Source organism: Neopsephotus bourkii, unplaced genomic scaffold, assembly GCF_033783945.1.
Source record: "Neopsephotus bourkii isolate Nb327-2 ecotype Australia unplaced genomic scaffold, CSIRO-AGI_Nbou_v1 NB_1783, whole genome shotgun sequence".
Lineage (NCBI taxonomy): Eukaryota > Metazoa > Chordata > Aves > Psittaciformes > Psittacidae > Neopsephotus > Neopsephotus bourkii.
In genome coordinates this window covers 1,022,699-1,042,789 of record NW_026902257.1, presented here as the reverse complement: position 1 = coordinate 1,042,789, position 20,091 = coordinate 1,022,699, and the positions used below count along the sequence as shown (strand labels likewise).

The window sequence follows — 20,091 nt, the reverse complement described above, 5'->3', positions numbered from 1 at the left end:
GAAACGCTATAAACGGTAATCCATGTGCCTCTTTAACTAGATCAGGTTTCAACACAGGGTCAGGACAGGCTTCTTTCTTCCCAGCTCTGTGACTTGTGAGACACCCACAATATCCTTGCTGACTTCAGTTCCAGGATCAAGGTTGTGTTTTACCTTCATCTTTTTTAGCACTTTAAAGCAACAAATCCAAAACTTGTATATGATCAGTTAGTTAGGAAATTAAGTGTGTGTGTGTGTGTGTGTGTGTGTGTGTGTGTGTGTGTTAAGAAGTGTTTCAGAACAGATGAAAGGGCAAACTGAAGAGGTGGCTGTGTATTTACTCTTAAAAAAACCCTCAGACTTCTGTGGAAGGCTGGAACAGCTTGTGTGGTCTCTTTGTAGCTGATTCCCTCAGTATTTTTAAGTGTATGTGCTTTAAAATCAAACAGGGTTTTTTGATGTACAGTGGAAAAAGCCAAAGTAACAGGCTTCCCTTAACACATGCAATTAGTTTGTCATGACACATGAGACTCTTCAGTGTACATTGAAGGTGGCTGGATCTTGAGGGTGCATATTTTTGTCTTTAATTTTTTACCTGTACAAACAAAACCACAGAATTATTTCTGTGCTCAGCAAAGGCTTAGTAGCCCCTGAGAACTGCCCTATTCGATGCTGCAGTAATAATCTGTTTATCTGCCAAGTGCTCCTGGCTTGGCTGGCTGTAATGAACTGTCCACCATGGGGCTCCAGAGCAGGAGGAACCAGGCTGGGCATGCACAGGGCTGAATTTGAGGCTTCCCTGGTGCCCACGTACAGGATTCTGAGGGAGCCAGCTTGGCTTCCAGTGCATAGGGCAGAGTTGACTGGTTTTCTTAAACTGTTCTTCGTAATACCCAGAGGTATGGCTTTAATCAGACACTGTCCATTATTTTTCTTAAGTGATATGAGCAAATAACAGCAAAATTAGTGGGTTGCATGGCATTTCCACTTTACTCTCACTTTAAAAATGCAGAGGTAATTTAAATCTAGGGACTTCTGTCTTCTGTTGCCTGTCCTGCTGTTAGTCAGCCTGTAAGGTTTCGATACATCTCTTCTGAAATTCTTGAAAAGAGGAAGATGGAGAAAATCTTTCTATGTTTAAATTACAAGGAAACCATCGCTTTCAGAATAGGTGTGTGATATCTTCCCACTCTGCTGAGGCAGTTGTCAGGGTACATACTAAAGCTCTGCTGAAATTTTAGTAACAGGTTAAAAGAAAGTATGGAAAAGCTCTCTGGTGCCAAAAGTATTTGGTCATGGTGGGAACAGAGAAGGTTGTTTCTGCTGCTTGTGTCACATTACATCAGAATATGTTGAGCGGTATCCTCAAATGGTGCTGGATCACTTGGGGAATCCCACTTAATTGGGGGCACACATCCTCACATAGCTGATTTCTAGAAACAGATTAGCATTTCTCCCTCTTTCCTTAAAGAAAGCTTCCTGAATTTCTGCAGTTGTGATGCTTTATAATGCATACCCAGCCATTCAGAGATATGCTAAGAGTTGTAATTGCTGTGTGTTTTTGTTGCTATTTTCTTGCTCAGATTGGAAACAAGTAGGCCCATTTCTTTCATCATTCAGCAACTGAGTATTTGGTTGCTGCAATTCAGAAGAAAATGGAATTCTGTGTATATTTACATAACTGTTAGCATTTAAGCCCTGAAATGCTTGAACTAATTCTCCTGCTTTTCAGTGTTATTGTTGTAGACTCATGTAAATGTTCAGCAGTCCTAATCATGTCATTTTTAATATATTTTGTACTGGTTAATATGGGCTGGTATGAAATTACAGCTGATAAGGTTTTAATAAAGCTTCAGGAAAATTTCATTGTTGAAGCACTTTGAAAATGAGAAGTATTCTTATGAAGGGCATATTTATTTAGAATACGTATTTTTTGACTGTAGCCCTATAAATGTTTCAGGGGGGTTTAGCAGCTAAATATGAAATAACATATAAGACAAATGGTGAAAAGGACCTTCCTTTTCCATAAAAAGATATTCAGTGGGCCTCAAGTGTTGCAGCTTGCTGGTTGCATGGTCCATCAATGCCATCTCAGTAGCTATGGTGTAGGGTTTTTTCTTTCTGAGACCCAACGCTGCAAATTCTTTATCTGCTTTCATGCTCAGTCTGGTGGAATATTCCTCTGCTAGAGTTAAGTATGTTTAGGAAAAACTGACAGCAGACCAGCTTTCCTGGCTCCTCTAGTCCATTTAGAGACTTGTCAATCAACATTCCTGCCCTGTTAGATCCTGCATCCCAGCAGGGACTGCTCTGGCTCTGTCAGGGAAGCCACAAGGGAAAGAGCAAAGAGGCAAAGTGCTAGAAGCAATTCTGGAAGGGAGGGGGAAGAAAGCGCCTTCTTGATGGTTTGTTTATCTGACAAGTTTTCAGTGGGCAGATTATAACCCATCATCTTTTGAGATGGGCTGGTAATACTGGTGTGGGTACACTTCTTCCCAATTCTGCTGCTTGTTTCACTGCAGCGCCTGCCCGCAAGGGCTAGGGCATAAGTATTGTTAACTGTTTTTGAAAGGGAAAAGATGTTTTAAACTCCCACTTACCATTGCTAGGACCCATATTTAGTGTTTAGAATAATTTTAGTCTTTCCTGTGCAGTAACTGTTGCTTTAAATTGCCTATTGGGAAATAAGGATGAACACTTGAAAATTCTAGAAATCTGTAAGTTGGATCCAGGGTGTCCTCAGTGTCAGAGGAGCACAGGAAGTCCTTTTCATCAGCAGCTGGGTCAGTCTGTAGTGAACATGTGACTTAGCTGGCAACATGGCTCTAGGTTTTGTCATAGCCTTTCAGGCTCTTCCTTTATATGTATGTGCTTGCTACTTGAGTTCCTTCCATTGTGTGCATTAGTGAAACAGCAAATCCACAGCAGGTATGACTTAGGCAGCATTTGCATATAAGAAATACTGTACCTGTTTGCAAAGCAGAAATTTTCATTTAAGAAAAAAACCCCAGTTGTTTGAAGTGGTGACAGTGTTGTTAAGAACAAGAGCCTTCAGCTGCACAGACCTCTACCATGCAGATCTCTACTGAAGGAGAAGTTCCTTACTGGTGGTGTTTGCTCCTTATTGCTTCTATGCACTACCAAGAAGAGCTGTTAACATTGTGCATAGGCAGGTCACAAAGCACATGCTGCAGGCAGTTTTGTAAGCACATGCAAATGAAAAAGATGCATGGGGATGTATTTTTCCTTTTGAGTTTGAAATATCTCAGTACTATCTTGCTGGCTGGTAGAACCTGTGAGAATAGGCCATGTGAATTTTACATCTTCCACAGTGGTATCAGTTCATGTAGTGGCCATTTTAAATAGTCACCTTGAGATTTTATCTCTGCATAGATTAAGAGATTAAAATAATAAAGATAATTCAGTTGATTAAAAGTGCTATAAATAGCAGGATCAGTGGGTAAGTAAATTACCCAGATGGGTCAAAAATTAATTTGAAAATAAAATGTCCAACGAATGTGCTGCTGTTCAACTGAGTATCATAGAATCATAGAATAGTTAGGGTTGGAAAGGACCTTAAGATCGTCAAGTTCCAACCCCCTGCCATGGGCAGGGACACCTGGCTCTAAACCGTATCACCCAAGGCCTTGTCCAAACTGGCCTTTAACACTGCCAGGGATGGAGCATTTACAACCTCCCTGGGCAACCTATTCCAGTGCCTCACCACCCTAACAGGAAAGAATTTCCTCCTTATATCCAGTCTAAACTTCCCCTGTTTAAGTTTTAACCCATTACCCCTTGTCCTATCACTACAGTCCCGAATGAAGAGTCCATCCCCAGCATCCCTATAGGCCCCCTTCAGATACTGGAAGGCTGCTATGAGGTCTCCACGCAGCCTTCTCTTCTCCAGGCTGAACAGCCCCAACTTTCTCAGCCGATCTTCATATGGGAGGTGCTCCAGTCCCCTGATCATTCTCGTGGCCCTCCTCTGGACTTGTTCCAACAGATCAAGTCCCGAGGAGGACCACGAGAATGATCAGGGGACTGGAGCACTATTGGTTATTTTTCAGAATCAGTGCATTTATTCTCCTGAAATTTAGACAACTAAGAAGTGTATTTGTTCTAAGTGCGTTTTTTAAAATTGGTTCTTCAGTCAGAGGAATTTAAGGTGGTACTTTTTTTTCTCCTTGCCATGAACTCGCCCTATACTCTTGGGTAGCATTACTTCTTTTTAAAGGGTGCACTATTGACAGTAGTCTTCCAGTAAAAGGATGTTGTAATATTTCTTTAATCTTTAAAACACTTTGATTTGGTAAGATCTTCATGACTTCAACCACTGACCCAAGCGTTTCAAAATGCTGTGATATGCACCTCAAATTATTATATGGTTCATAACCTGGAATTATTTATGTAGGCACCCCACTTTGCCTGTATTCTTCACTTAACCTTCTACTGAAAGACATTTAGATCATTAAAAAGTAGAACAAATATTTAGATCATTATTCTAATAGTGCAGTAGTATTCTAGGGAAAAGAGCATGGCCACTGCTTTTAGAAAAGTATCTTGTTGATATGTCTAGGTATTTAGGACTGCAGTTACTGGCTGAAAGTCATGAGGACATTAGAGAAGAAAGCTTCTGTATTGTTACATTGTCTATTGGAATGCTAAAACTAAGGAAGCCTCAGCATCATTTCTGTAGTCACACCAGAGACATCCATCCCGCGTGTTATGACCGAGGGACACTAGTAGAAAATGACATGGTTCAGCTGCCAGGAAGAGTGAGTGAACTAGTTAGGCAGACTTACTTCATAATTTAGTTGAGTTGTAATCACAAATTTAAAGATAGATTGGAGCCTTGCATCACTGAGGATGGCTTTAGAGAATGACCAAACAGATTTACCTTTGTTTTTTGACTTTTTTCCCCATAAATTCACTGTTTATGAGTTATTAAGGAAGTATTATTCAGAGCCCTCTGATTATTTTGAGTCTTTTGTAAACCATACTGTTCTCAGTGCTCTCAGCTGGCATAATAGCAGACCAGGTGTTGGTGGTGACAAGGGTACAAATATTCGACTGGGCACTGTTGTTTCATCTACCAATAGTTTAACAAAAAATCATATTGCTACTAGTGTGCCCCATTTCCATATTCAGTCAGATCTGGATCACAGCCTTTAGACCCTTAAACCACAGTTTCCTTTTAGGCAAGGGAAAATGTAGTAGGACAACAGTAGGTGGGTTTATGGCAAAAAGACATTAATTTGCTTCATTTCCCTTCTATAGCACAAAGTTATATCAAAGTCTATCATAAATATAGTGCAGCTATGTAGATATGAAGGGTACTGAGCAGGAAGATGGCAATACAACTCTGATCAGCAGAGTTAGGGAGTGATTCTTATTTCAGCTCTTCTCTCTTCTAGCTTCTGTCTATAGTGCTTGAGGATCAGGATGTTAAGTCTGTCTCTAACATTTTTGTAAAACTAAGAGACAAGGTTACATTACCTTTCCTTTCTTCCAGCACATGCATATAGATGTGCAATCTTCCTCACAGAGCTCATGGTATGAGAGAGCCAGGCAGCAAAACAAGGCTATTCAATTATCAGACATTAACCTTTACTGAAACCTATACTGGTTTATACACAGCTTATACTAAAAGCGTATGAGAAGCATCAGTGGAAATCTGCATTAGTACAGGTTTTGTTTCCTTACAGCTCACGCCTGGACAACTTGATTTTTTGCAGTTCGGTGATGTATGTGTTTTTCATTTGCTCTTATTTGTTTAGCATGTGATCTTCTGTTTTTGTTGTTGACTCCTCTGCTCATATTACCCAGTATTTTTCATGTAGCTAAAACATCTAATAAAGAGGTGGTGTTCTTTGCTCAGTATTTACTGCTTTCCTTTGAAAATGAAGCTGCAGTGGAGAAATGGGGCAAAGGTGACTCTCTTTCTTTCTGTTTTTTGTAAGTAGGCATGGCTAACTTGGGTTTAATCTCTCCCAGTGTATCTAGTGCTTCTCAAAATGTGAGCTTAATAAAATATTTATAAAGCCTCTGATGGAATGAGCCATGTAAGTGCAAGATAATTCTATTAGGGATCTCTCAATCTCACTAACACTAAATTGGGAGGGGGGATTATCTGAATACAAAATGCACAGCTTGAGCCTTTTAATTTTTTGATAAATAAAACAATCTTTGATATTGAAGGGGACTGTAGAGAATTGAACTATATATAACCATATCCAGATAAACAAAACTCATACTCCCATAAGACAGAAAATAGCTCAATACTCCCCTCTATCCTCTTGAAAAAGAAAAAGACCATTTATTTTGAATCTTCATTGCAGATGAGTTTTTAATATACTGAATATAGCTGCTTGTGAATAAGGCCTTTGTAGAATCACACTTGACTCAAAAAAAAATAATAATAGTGAAACCACCTGTTTCAGGTCGCATCATTTTCTTCATTTAAAGCTACATTGGTTAATGTACAGTGTTTCTGTAACACCCCCGAACTCTGTTGCAGTCAACGGAGGGCGTGCCAGGGAGAGAAGGAATTCCTGGTAGATGGTGACCTGAAGGTGAGGCCTGTGCATAGGAGGGGGAGAAGGGCTTATGGCTGGGCTCACTCACACTCAGGTTTTAAAGTAATAAAGGCTCTATTAATGTATTACAGCAAATGACCCTTGCTGATTTGCTGTTCCTCTACTGATTGCTTATGGTGCTGAGTGAGCTATCAAGTTTAGGTGTGGGAGAATACTTGTGTGCTGAGTAATAAGCAGAGACCAGCCTTGTCTCCCCTCGGTTACGCCGTGTCAGGGGTGTCTGACCAGGAATCCTGTTTACATTCTTTACATAGGTGATTAGTTTTCATTCGGGAGCTGAAGGCCCTTTGCCAAACATGCAGGACCACAGTAATTCTGCTCCTGGGTTGTTTCAGTTGAAGAGCATGTAATCTCTTTCTGTTTTTTCTCTTTCTTTCCAGGTCCCTTTTTACCCCTCTTTTTACTCCCCTTCAGTACAACAGTGCATTTTCATTGCACATCATTGCAGGGATATCTGGATGAATCTTAAGGTAGATAAAAGAAGTCTGACTTGCTTGGCAGAATCTGGACACCAAAGCACCTGGACACCAAATCCTGTCTCTAAAGGGTCAGAGCGGGTACGCACCAGTTAGAAAAGCCATGTAGGCAAAGAAAAGAGTGAGCCAGCTCCTTCCTCAATCAGTATCAAGCAGTTTAGGTATAAAGGAACTACCGTTTCAGCATCAATTATATTGAGCATCCTTATTTTTATATAAAAAGTTCAGTAACTACTGTATGTTTTGTTTTGCTTTTAAATTAGTAGATTTTTACAGCCACATGAGAATTTTGACTTTCATTGTTGTGGAGAAAGGCTTGAAAACCTGCATGCCAGCAGCTGAAATAGCAAGCAGATCATGTGAACCTTAGAGTTTTATATGTGCATTTCAAATGTCATGCGCTGTATGCAAAATCTATGGCATGCTGAATATCTGGCTCATCATTAGCAAAAGATGGCTTTGGTGCTGGGCTTTGTATCACGTGAAATACTGGACTTGTTGACAGGTTTTGTGGAAATCATAGATGACCCTGTTGTCTAAGCGAGGAATACCTTGGCTAAAGCCTGAGAATTAAGACCAGGGTAAATATGTACAATACCAGAATGCTAAAAATCATTGCTCTTTTGGTACCTCTCTTAGAATGCACTTTTATGGAGAATAACAAGTAACAGGAAAATTTCTGTAGGTTGAAATAATCGAAATTACCATTATATTTTAAAAAGGAGGAGAGAGCACTGTGAGCAGAAGTATTTATACTGTGAATTTAACTTTGTCTTCCTCTTATGCTGATGGTATAGCTCCACCTTCGGGAGAAGTTTCATGATGCGTTTAATCCAAAGCGTGGGCTGCTGAGAGCAGAGTCCTGGTACCTTACCAGCCCTCCCTTTTGTTTGCTGCCACCTTCTTTGGGTCTAATGATTATGTGGTCACATGGGGAATCTCACTGTAAGCACTGACTGAAAATCAGTATTTGGGAGGCTAGCTCATGGTCAGAACAGCAAGCATGGTCTGATGCAGTGGAACTGGTGCAAGTATGTAGCTTGAGGAAGATGGGTTTGGGGCAGCCTGCTGTGAGAGTGAGCATGTCAAGAAAATAAACCCTTAGTTTTAGGTCAGCTTCAGTCTAATAGTGGCATGAAATGATGGCATGCTGTAAGTCATGACCATTCCCATGAGCTCCTGAGTGGCCTGCTGCTGGCATGCACTGCTGCTACCCCACTGCTAGTGCTAATGTTCAAGAATTTGCACTGCATGCCATTTTGGAGACCAAATGCAGCTGGAATTATTAGTACAGGGTAAGGCTAGTCACCATGCAGCTTTGCATCCCCTTGTGCTGTGCAGGAGAACAGGCAGGAGAAGGCAGGGCTGTGGGAGGCAGGAGCCTTTCAGGGCTGACAGCTGCTGGTGCAGTGCCCGTGGAACAGCAGCCATTGTTTTTTGTGCTGCAGGAGGGCATTTGCCTCCTGCATTTGATTTCACCAATTGAAGTACTAGAAGTTTTGCTAAGCATACAGCCTAGCCATGTGGTGTAGGAACGGGTTAATTTCAGAGTGAAGAAAAGGCTACCTGCAATCTAGCTGTGTTTTCCTTTTCTGTGCGGTCAAAAGCTCCCTGTGTTGCTAGTGTGTTCTGTCACTAATGTAAAATTCCCAGACTCGTTGATTAGTGAAGCTAGACAGTAGACAGGGTCCAAGTGCCTAACCATGTGAGAAATTCAGTGACTGTAGGCTACTGTTAATTAACCTAGAATCTAGCAACATGGCACAGTGTCTGTGTGATAAGTTATATTATCTTCAGCAGCTCCATTAAATCAAGGAGTGAGACACAGAGCAGACATAACTCAGCAAAATAAACAGACAACTTGAGTCAGCCTTCATAATTTGGTGCGACATCACGTAAATAAATGCAATAACTTGTTTAGCATAGTTAAGCAGTTTGCTGCTCAAAAACTTATTTACATGACATCTCATTTTGAATAGGTTAAGTTGTGGCAAATTAGGTCTGTGCCTTCAGTCTGATGTGTTCAGCAGAAAAAAAGAGAAAAAATCCTCCACCAGAGATATGTCATTTGTAAATTGAAATTCTACATTTGTTTTCTATAGCAACAAACTGGAACATACGGATTCCATGTTTAAATGATTCACTTTCCACACCATTATTGTCAGGTTAGCGTTTCTTGATATATCTATGAGATAATATTAACCCTTTGTAATTGCTCTTAATTTTGACTGCTACTCTGCCATTACTTTCTAGACTGTTCTAAGATACACGAGTGTACATCTGGGTTGCAGTCTCCTATATTTAGAGGAGATAAGGATGTTGTCCTTGCCATATTCAATGTGGATAATTGATTTGTGTCTCTAAAATCAGATTGAGTCTTTGGTTGCAGGAAATGGTTTACACCCACTTCAGTGTGGGTGTGTAGACTGAAACTACTCAATTATGCTTCAGTATCCTTTTAAAAAATAAGATCTTTATTACATATGCCTATTTTACTTATAGGGGCCTGTGTTCATATGAAGCTTATTCTTTTGGGCCAATTGTAGAGTTTTATTGTGCAGCAAGACATTTTGATCACTGTCTAATGGGAAGGGAGTAACAATTTCAGGAAGTGGCCGTATTTTGAAATGTTTGCACCAGAAATAGCCACATATCAGATGTTATGTGTAACTCCCCGTTTGAATGTTATTTCCTACCCTGGGAGACTATGCAGCAGCAAACCATAGAACAGGCCCACAGCCAGTTGATGTGAAAGCTGATGAACTTAGGTCCTAATGTACCTGCATCCTCTGCCCATATGTCACAGAATTGTTAGGTTGGAAGGGACCTCTGGAGATCGTCTGGCCCAAACCCCCTGCCAAAGGCAGGGCCACCTAGAGCAGGCTACACAGGGACACAGTAATTTACAAAGATGGTCTGTTCTTTATGTGAATAAAATGTTTAAGCTGAAGGTGGTGATGAGTAGCGGGTAGATGTCTTCCTGGAATCCAGCCCAAATGTCAGCCAGAGTCCTCAGAAAGGGGCTTTCCTGGTACAGTTCACTCTTGTTGAATGTAGTGAAGAGCAAAGTTCTTTGCTTTTTTTTTCTCCATCCCCCTACACCAGACTGTTAATTGAAGTGCTACAAAGAACACAAGATTCCCTCCAAAACCAAAAATAGATGACTCTGAGAGACTGTCTCTTCAAAGCACCACCTGGTGATCCCTGCTATAATGTTATGTTCACATGCATCAAGTATTTCTGTGATTTCTGTTCCATTCAGGCTAAGGAAATATTAGGATTTTGGAGTTATATGGGATTACATTGAAAAATTTCTTAGGTTTTGAGATAATAGAAATTGTTATGTTTCACTAATAACCTTCTAAAAAACAATGATACTTCAAGAAATCTGATAAATAGCCGATTCAGTCAGTTCATTGACTTTGTTCATCTCTGCTTCAGATTTTATTAATATAAATCCTCTCCACCTGTTGGAAACAGCACTGCTTGCAAGCAAGGTGATGTTAGGTGGCCCTTCACTAGTAGCTTTCAATGTACACCAAAGTGTGTCAAAGGCAGATCTGGTTCATTGCCACTTTTTTTTCTAAACCATCTACTAAGGAGGTGATTTCCTGCCCGTTACATGAAACACAGTTTCAGATTAGACTCTTCAGGCACACACCTTGCTTCTGTCAAAATGCTGCCAATAATTTCAGTTGGAGAGCATGAAGCCATGGTTGGGAAATGCTTCACAACAAAGCTGATTTATGAATCTGGCATAAGCTTTATTTTGTACTTCTGTTCTTGGATCAATAGTTAAGAAAATCTCTTTAATTTCTTGTTCAATTAATACAGTAGATGTAATATTCTTCCCAAGCACACCTCAGTGTGTGAGGATGTGAATGACATTAGGGCTTTTTGCCCCAGGTGCAGTGTTTAAGCTGCCAGTAAATAAAAATATCACAGTAGGCATTTGGAATGTCTTCTTGCGTAACAAAGGGAAGCAATTGCACCTGCCTTCATGCTTTGGTTCTTGTTAGATTTTCCCCTTGTTTTTCACAAAAGTAACTTTGCCCTCCATAATCTGAAAAAGAAAACTTGGAGAAGAACCTTTATTTAGAAATACTAAGAAAGTCTGGAAGCTGTGATAAAATAAGTCCTGGACAGAACTGCGTGTGACCTTGCACAGTGTCACTGCAGAACAGCTTTTCTCTCATCCCAGAAACTACTAAAGTCCACTCCACAGAGACAGAAACCATTGGTATTCTGACAATTTTTTCTCATGGTTTGTTAGAGGCTTTTTAGCCTATAATGGAACTAATAGAATTGATTATCTTGCCCAGTAAATTTCTAAACTAGTTTCAGTTACATAGTTGCATTTAAGAAATCAGGATTTCAGCATCCCCTTTGTATTTAAGAAGTGGGTTATTGACAGTGTGTCTCAGTACTCAGTCGTGATGCAATGAAATAAGTTGATGGAGGGTTACAGAGCAAACAGTTAAGTCATTGAGGTTACCCCTACTATGACAAGGACAAGTAGAAGGAGCCTTTTCTCCATAGAGAAGTGCAATTTTAATGTATGTTGGACCTCTAGGAAAGGGATACTGCTTTTCAGTGATGTCATGGTAAATAGAAAGTGGCATTAGTTAGTTCTAAGCTGAAAATTAGGCATATACCTAAGGTCTTGCTCTGCTTTTTGTTTGTTAGGCTAAGCCTGTAAATATTGTTCTGATTCAAGCATAATGTCTGATTCTTAATGGGAAAATTTCATTGTAAGCATTAGTGGAAGATGTCATGTGTAGTGGGCAAACAGCAACACTGGTGAAAATAAATAGTATGTAGCTCTTATTTAAGGCTTTTCATCAGTGGATCTCAAATAATTTCACAATAAGGGAACAGTTATTAAAGACTTTCGGGTACAGAATTGTGTAGCTTTCGGTGATTTTTTTCCTTACGTTGTGTCTGCGTGGAAGGGGGTTGTGGTTTGGGGATTTTTATCCCTACTGAGAGAGCTGGGACCAATGTCCTCCTGGTGCAGTATGTGTTCAGTATGGTGCAATTTGTTCACCAGCTTATGTGCCTTTCTTGCCTTCTGGAGATTGTATATTTGATAGTAGCAGGGCTTACATGTGCTATTGTAGAGGGATTTGAGCCAACTTCTGTTTCCCCTGCAGATGAAAGTGGCATGTGCAAAGAGTATATACTGAGAGATTTGGTGTCAGGCAATCACTTCTCTGGAGGATTAAATGAAGCCTTCTAAAAGGCATCCTTTTCCCTTTTGCTGACAAGATTCATAACCCAAGCCACTGGCTCTGTTAATAGCATTCATGGGATGGTTTGGGTTTGGTGTTGTTTTTTTTTTTACAAGAAGCCTTAAAATATGGCTTCTTGCACTTATTTACTTGGTTTCTTCTCTTTAATTTGTATATGCAATAGTTTGCCTCCTTCAGCAGCTAGATGATCAGTTGGCAAAGAAATGGTGCTCTGAAATGCAGCTGAGGTAAAGCTATCAGACTGGATGGTGGCATGAGCTACAGTGCATGTTTGGAGAGCAGAGGAAGAAAACTGCATTGCTCAATGCTGTCTGCTTTTCACATTCTGCCATTGTTTTAAAAATCTGTGCCCCACGTGTCAGTCATCTCTTGTTAAAACAAGGCCTCTGACCAAGAGCCTTCATGGAATAAGAATTACAGAAATGTGATCCAAAGGCTCACAGACTGGGAGCTCCTCAAAACCTGGCATGGGAGGAATTTTTCTTTTCCTTCATTTGTCATAGAGTTAATATATACAGCTTCTCGGGGATAAGGGGGAAAAATAGATTGTGAACATTATTGTTAATCCAGATGCTTAGAAATGAGCAGTCATGTTTTTCCCCAAATGTGCAACTGATTAAAAAATAATGATGTCTTTAAAAAATTCTGCTTTTGGGTTTTGTGCCTTCCAGATAAAATGCTCATCTCATTTTCATGTTTTTCTCAGCAATCCCAAGAATTAGAACCATACTATTTAAAAAGATACCAGCAATTCCTTTTAAAAAGATACCAGCAATTCCTGAATACACTCTCTGCTGCTTGTTTCTGGAGTTTTCATTTAAATGTCTAGCATCACCAGAACTGGAGAATTTAGTATTTTTCATTTTACTATTATTCATGTAAAATGAATTTGTTCTTTTTTGTGCCCTCCCTCTGCTCCTGCCAAAATGTTGGAATACTTTGGCAACGTAGCACAGTGAGGAGTGACAGTGTGAATAATAGTAACAGGTAAGTTTACTAAATGCCTCTTCTTAAAAACAGTATTACAGGTTGTTTAGTACAGAGGCAGAGATTAATGTAGTAGTTAAAAAATTGCATTGCTCATTCAAGTCTCAAAACAAAACCAGATTTTTCTCTCAGAATTGTGTCAGCCTCTTCAGGAGAGATAGGTTTCCACTCTGAACTTTCTACATGCTTTCTGTGCATGTGAAAACATTTTCAGTCATGGCAGTATCCCACCATGCTTCAGTCAAGAAGTAATCCTCTGTTTTTCATCGTCCCAAAGCTGATCACCCAAATGGCTCATGATGACACAGAAACTAAAACTCCTAGAAAGGATCAGTATAGTGAGTGTGCTTTGCTCTGTTGCTGCAGTGTTTGACTCCTGGCAGGCAGGCAGAGATTAAAATCTTGATTGTTGGAAGGCAGGGATGTGCCGGCATGTCCCGACAGTGAGGCATAAACCCAGGGCAAAGACTCTAAACATGAGACTGAAATTTCCCTCCAATTGGGCTCAGGTGGTTTTCATTTCTGTGTAGAATCTATTATGATTCGCAGGTGGAGGAGGAAGGAATTGAGGGGAGCTTTGGTCTTTCAGCTACAGCTTGTCCCTAACTAATGAGATCATATCAGAAAATTTTAAACTCTGCGTAAGTATTAATAAGAATGAAGTAGGATTTTCTGTGTTCATGGTACAATTTAAAGTCTTGCTTCCAAATTATTTGTTATTCCTAGTTTTCAAACTTTGCATTAATGTGATACAGAAAAGGCTGTGTCAGCCCATGTGTGTGTTATTTACTGTGTTGCTTTGTCTTCCCTTTTCAGCACTTACAGAATCCTGCAAACTTCCATAATGCAGCAACAGAGCTGCTGGACTGGTGTGGAGACCCCAGAGCCTTCCAGAGACCGTTTGAACAGAGCCTGATGGGTTGTTTGACGGTACGTCTGCTACCTCTGTGGTGATGATTCCTATCCTAGTTTATACCCTATGTGGTCTGTCATGGCCATGGGAAACTGATATTTAGAATCTACATTTTGTGGGGGTTTTTTGGCATTTTACATTAAGCACACAAAGCCAGATCCTAAAATCTGTTTATTTGACTGTTAGTTCACAGGAGGCAAAATGCAGTAAGTTAAGAAGTTAAATCACAAGAGGGGAGAAGATTTATAGTCAGATTACATGCAAGTGCACAGGCTAGGTTATGTGATATGCACATACAATACTTGTTTTCATGGTTTTCAATTCTGATGGAGTTAACAGGCTTTTCAGGCATTTATTCTCCTTTGCTCATTTTTGGTAGGACTGAAGGACTGTTTGCCTTCTGTTCTAAGTATGCTATGCTTTCAGTGGACCAGTATTTCTGACATGCCTGTTTGGCTTACTTTGTTGCATATATTGACTGCAGATTTAATCCTGACATACTAATTCCAACAGTTTTATTGACTTCAGTGTTTTTCTTTCCATTCATTCTTTATTAAGACCACTGTTGTTCCTAAAGTGTCTTCATTATAATGCATTGAAAATATATTTTAGTGCATACACAACAGAAATTCTTGGTTTGGAAGTTTTATTTCTCATTCACCTGGTAGCAGGATCCAGTCCAAAATAGTTACATGGAGTCAAGCCTTTAGAAGAAATAAGTTCTGACTGGAGTGTTCAAAAGGTTCACTGTGGCTTGCAGAACAAGTTGTTGTAAATAAATGGTCACAAAGGAAACAAATCCCATAATCATTAACAAAGAGTTCATTGTTGTATTTGTTGGGTGGGCAAAAGCATATGGATTATTTTCATGCACTATGTAGCTGATGTGTGTAAAACAGACACTAAGACACATTTATTTGCCAGAAATCCAAATGTTAAGGAATGGCTCCATCTTAATGCGCTCAAGTGTATAGCACCCCTCAGATTTCTACGTCAAAAAGTTAGAATGAATCCAGTGATCTAAGGAGATGCATATCGTCCTTCCAATCAGAAAAGAAAATGAAAGTTAGAAATGTTAGTGGAGTCTAAACATAAGCTATTTAACGATTCTATTTGAAGCAAAAGTTCTGTATACCCTCAATCATGAGAAAAAGTTCATAGGATCTATGTGACCCATAAATACATTTTATTTATACTTTTTAAAAAATTTGCTGCCAATTTCAGGTTAGCGCTTGGGAAAGAAGACATTTGGCTCAAGTATATTGAGGCAGCCTATGCACAGTATTTCTCTGCGGATCTCTGCTAGAACATTGCAAATCTGACCTGCGACTTCTTTGCTGTTTAAATCTTTTCTTTTTACATAAGCAGATCTGCGGCCCTGCCCAAGTGCGGGGTCAAAACAAGGTCTGGCTGCTAGTGATTCACTGTCTTTACAGAGCATAGGGAAAGCAAGAAGGAAATGTTCCATGAAAAATAGTGACATAAAACACACCATACCTGGTTATCAAAGCTTCTTGAAATGAAAATACTACCTATTCACAGGAAAGAGAGAAAAAAATCCTTAGTATCTAAGTACTGTTAAGATTTGAACAGTATGTATTGCTTTGTTTCATACTTCTTCCTGAAATCTGAAAAGGGTGGCATGGAATCCCCCTTTCCTGAGCTCATTATGAGAGAGCACTGCCTGCAGTGTAGGACTGACTGGCAGTGGCATCTTTATTACACACTGTAATCTTATTTTATTTCTTAGAAGATAAAAACACAGGAATTTAACCAGTTGTCTTGTGTTAGACAAATACACGGGGTTTGCAGAATATGTAAACTGCAATGAATATGTGTTTCTTGTTCCTAACTTTAAAATCCTTCTAAAGAGGTATTCTTTAATTTCTCACTGTGTACACCCCTCTTCCTGCTTCTTATTGAACAGGCTTACCTACACGATGGTACCCCAAGAGGTTGATACTTCTTGTATCTTATATGTAGCAGTACAGCAGGGCAAGGTCTCCTTACAAAAGTTTTTCTGTCTGAGCCTGCTCATATAGAACTTCTTTCTAAACATTTTCTTCCTCAAAATCTAGCAAAGGTGGATATTGAGGTCTGTTGTCCTCTTACAGGAAAATGTGTCTTTGAACAGTGTGTATTGCTTTGCTTCATACTTCTTCCTAAAATCTGAAAAGGGTGGCATGAAATCTCCCTTGCCTGAGTTTATTATGGGAGAGCAGTTTCTGCAGTTTAGGACTGCAGATTGTGCTGCCTTTAACAAACATGATAGTACTTCAGTCTGTTTCAGGGAAATAACTCAGAAAGTTGTAAATATATGAAAGGCAGCTGAAATATTGGAATATCATGAGTAAATTTAATACTAGCTTGCTTAGCTGCATGTTCTGTACTATGAGGAGCCAATTTTTCTTAATACTGACAAAGTTTATCAAATGTTCCTCTGTGTGAGGATTATGCTAAAAGAAAAATCAGTATGAAAGTCTGTTCAACCACTAAAATAGGATTATTGTTTTATTTTGACAGCCTTTAAAATGACCTTCAAAACCAAATTCCCTTAAAATTTCCATATTTTTGGATTTGCTTTTTAAAACAAGTAGCTTCTACCACCATTGCAACATCTGAGCTGTGTGGCTTCCTAAAGGCAAGTTCATTTAATCCTGAAATTCTACAAATACTAAAAATGCTTGCTTGCTTATAAGGCTCCTCCTCTGTAGTGTACAGAAGTACTTAGACTTAATGCTGCCAAGGCATATGAATGAAACAGGAATTATTTCTGTGCAGTGCAGACAGTTGATGAGAAAAGATTTAGGGTACATGGGTAAACCTGTGGCTTGTGCTGTTGAAAGAAAACATTTCTTCATGAACTAAGCCCCAGAAGCTGTGCCCTTTCTGGCAAAAATGTGTGCATCACCGTTACATTCAAACAATTCTGGCAGACATTAATTCTAGAGCTTACATTTTTGTGCTTACCCATTACAGAAAATCACCGAAGCGAGTGGGTGATATAAGTTTATAGAAGAAAATACATTTCAACAGATAAATAAAGTCAAGGAGGGAGGGGTAGGATTTAAATCTGTTTTTTTCCTTGCAAGCTACAGGCTGCAGAAAGGTTCCTTTAAACAGCTTTGATGGAACTCATGCAAACAAATTAGCATCTTTCTCAGAGACCATAAACTCTCTTCTAACTTGCTGAGGAAAGCTAGGTGTTTTTTCAGCAGTAGCTAGTTTCAAATCAAATGCAATTGTCTGTAGGCCAGAAACGGAATTATAACTTAAATCGTTGGTTCTGTAAATTATTGAAATTGCAACAGATACGGTGTTCTGTGGTATGTAACATTACTTCTTACATAGTGTTATGGGGGAGCTGATTAAAATAACCTCTGCTTTCCACAAACCAGATGTAGCTGTGTTTTTATTATGGTTAGAACAGTTTCTGATTCTAGCATTCACAGTTTATAAAGCACTTTGGGATGATAATCTATTATGGTAAAGCTAATATTCTTAATAAATATAAAAATATTATTCTCTGAAAGCATAATGTGTATGGCATTACCTTACTGCCTTTAGAAAGAAAGAGCAGTTGAAAAAATAACCCCAGTTTGGTTGGACAAGGTGGTCTCACTCTATATTGCCTTTTCTCAGGCCCACTCTAATCTATTCCCATAGGACTACTCTTGCCAGGCAGTTTAACATGTACATGATCTTACTGAGGGCGTTGGCTATCTTTTGAGTTGGCACTGTAGCAAAAATGGAAACGAGAGAACAGCTGAGAGCAAAATGGACAGATTTGCAGACTTGTCTTCAGCAAAAGACCGTAAAGGCACCGGTTTGTTCTCTTGCTGCACTTCAGTGTTACAGGGTCCAAAGTTCATTGTTCTTCAGTGTGTCTGATAAAGAAATAGAAGGGTGAGAGAAGCAGAGCTGTGTGCAGTTACTCTGTAACTGTACCTAGACGCTTCATCTAAGAAACCAAACTCCAGCACCACAACTTGTTTGGACAATAGGAGGAATTTAGGTAAGCAGGGTGTAGTGACCTGAGCTGGCCCTTGGCCAAAGCACTGAATGTAACACGGCTTCTCTAGTGAAAAATAGAGTCCCTGATCATTGTGGTTATGACCTGCGTCTCTCTTCCTATCCAAAGGATGGCACTTCCTACCAGAGTTTGTCCACAAAAAGGTATGCTGAAACAGTTGTGAAAAATGCCTTTGTCCCCACTATCTTAATGTTCTATATTTCCTCTCCAAATATTGGGTCTACTTCAGTCATCAGATGTGGGAAAACTCACCCATGTTTGTTTAAGAAATGTTTCTCTTTAAATTAACAACACCACTACTGCAGTCCTAATTGTACTCTATCTGAAGATTATGGATTTAATGTAAATTTTTTATGCTGCATGTAGCTTTTAGTAGATCTCTGTACTGCTGAGTGAGAGTTGCTGAAATAACAAGCATGTGTGGTAAACTGATGGAAGTGTCTGCTATAGGTTCATGTTTTAGTCATACTGGTACATGGTACAATAATCTTTTGAATTGCATTTCTCTTTGGAAAATCCTGGGATTGAGACTGTTGAGATTTTTTAGGTCATTTTAAGGGGGGTGGGGAGAATGCTGCTCCTACTTTCATGATACAGAAATGTATTTCATTAGACACCTCATCTGATGTGTAACGAAAAATGTAATTGATTAAAAATACATATATATAAGTATCTAAACCCACAAGAATGGTATCTTTGAATAATGCCATGTTTTCACAACGGGGTGATGCCTCAGACAGCAAAACGAACAAAGTCGAGCTAATGCAAATGTGTTCACAAGGTAGCTGCAGTTACATTGACTTCACGCCTGACTGGGCTCATTCTGTTTAATGCAGAAAAGTGTGTAACCAAAAATCAACATGTGACATTCAAAAACACAGATTTCAAATAAGGTTAGCACCTGAATGCGAATAATTACAGATAGAAGAGTTTGTTCATCATATCTATACCCAAAAAATGGCAGGATGCAGCTATTAGAAGCCTAGAAATGTTCCATTTAGTCTTTGTATCCAAGACTTCCAGAGCAAAAGGTTGATATGGAAGAAATTCTCTTTCCATCATCTTTTCTATTTATTTGTTAAACACACACAACTTTGTGTGTTTGCAGTGCATGACAGCACTCAAGGGCTGTGTATGTGCTGTACCATCAGAGTACAGCCAGAAGGCAGAGAACACTCTGCTTCAGAGCAGCTCATACCAAGTAACTCACTATTACTGTCATCTGACCTCATGGTGTCCTAAAGCCCTTTTTTGAACTTAATTTTGTTAGTCAAGGTGGATTATTTTGCATTAGTTATTTTGCAACTTTAAAATGTTTGAGATGTTTTGCTGTCCAAATTAAAAAGCTTTTGGAATTCCTTTGTCACTTTCTTTTTATGATAGGTGTATGTTTCATCCATATAATTGCTCAAAGTCAGCCAGGACTCAGGTGGCAACAGTGTTGCAATGACCCAGTGATCAGCTGGCTTAATTAAAGCAAATTCCCTGCATCTTTCCCTCTGAGAGAAAATTTCTGATAGAGAGGGTTTACAGGGTGACCGTCTCATGTTTATGGTTGTTAGAGGCATGCAGAAGAGAGGAGAAGGATGTAAAGAAGATGTCCTTATTCTGCATGATTTACTTCACTGTTGCAGGAAGTGCCAAGAAAAGTAGTAGCTGGCAAGGATACTGGTTTATTTTCACTTGAAAATATGATCCTTATGCACCGATCAGGACCTTATCTGGTCAGAAATACATTTTAAGAAAGCCCTAGTTTGAACACAGAGTCCCTTACCTTTGCAGAATCTACTTAATGCCTGTTTTCAAGCATCAAAGGCAAGAAGCTAGTTAATGATGTACAACTTTACTCACC

At 39.4% G+C, this 20,091-nt stretch overlaps 1 protein-coding gene across 8 annotated transcripts in view; it reads left to right on the top strand.

Moving 5' to 3' along the window:
* ZMIZ1 (zinc finger MIZ-type containing 1) overlaps positions 1-20,091 on the top strand; it is a 344,499-nt gene that overhangs the window by 191,633 nt on the left and 132,775 nt on the right. For all 8 annotated transcript variants that reach the window (XM_061380030.1, XM_061380041.1, XM_061380032.1 and 5 more), the window contains one exon: positions 14,110-14,223. In XM_061380030.1, the coding sequence (XP_061236014.1) occupies positions 14,110-14,223 (114 nt within the window). The remainder of the gene's footprint in view (positions 1-14,109; positions 14,224-20,091) is intronic.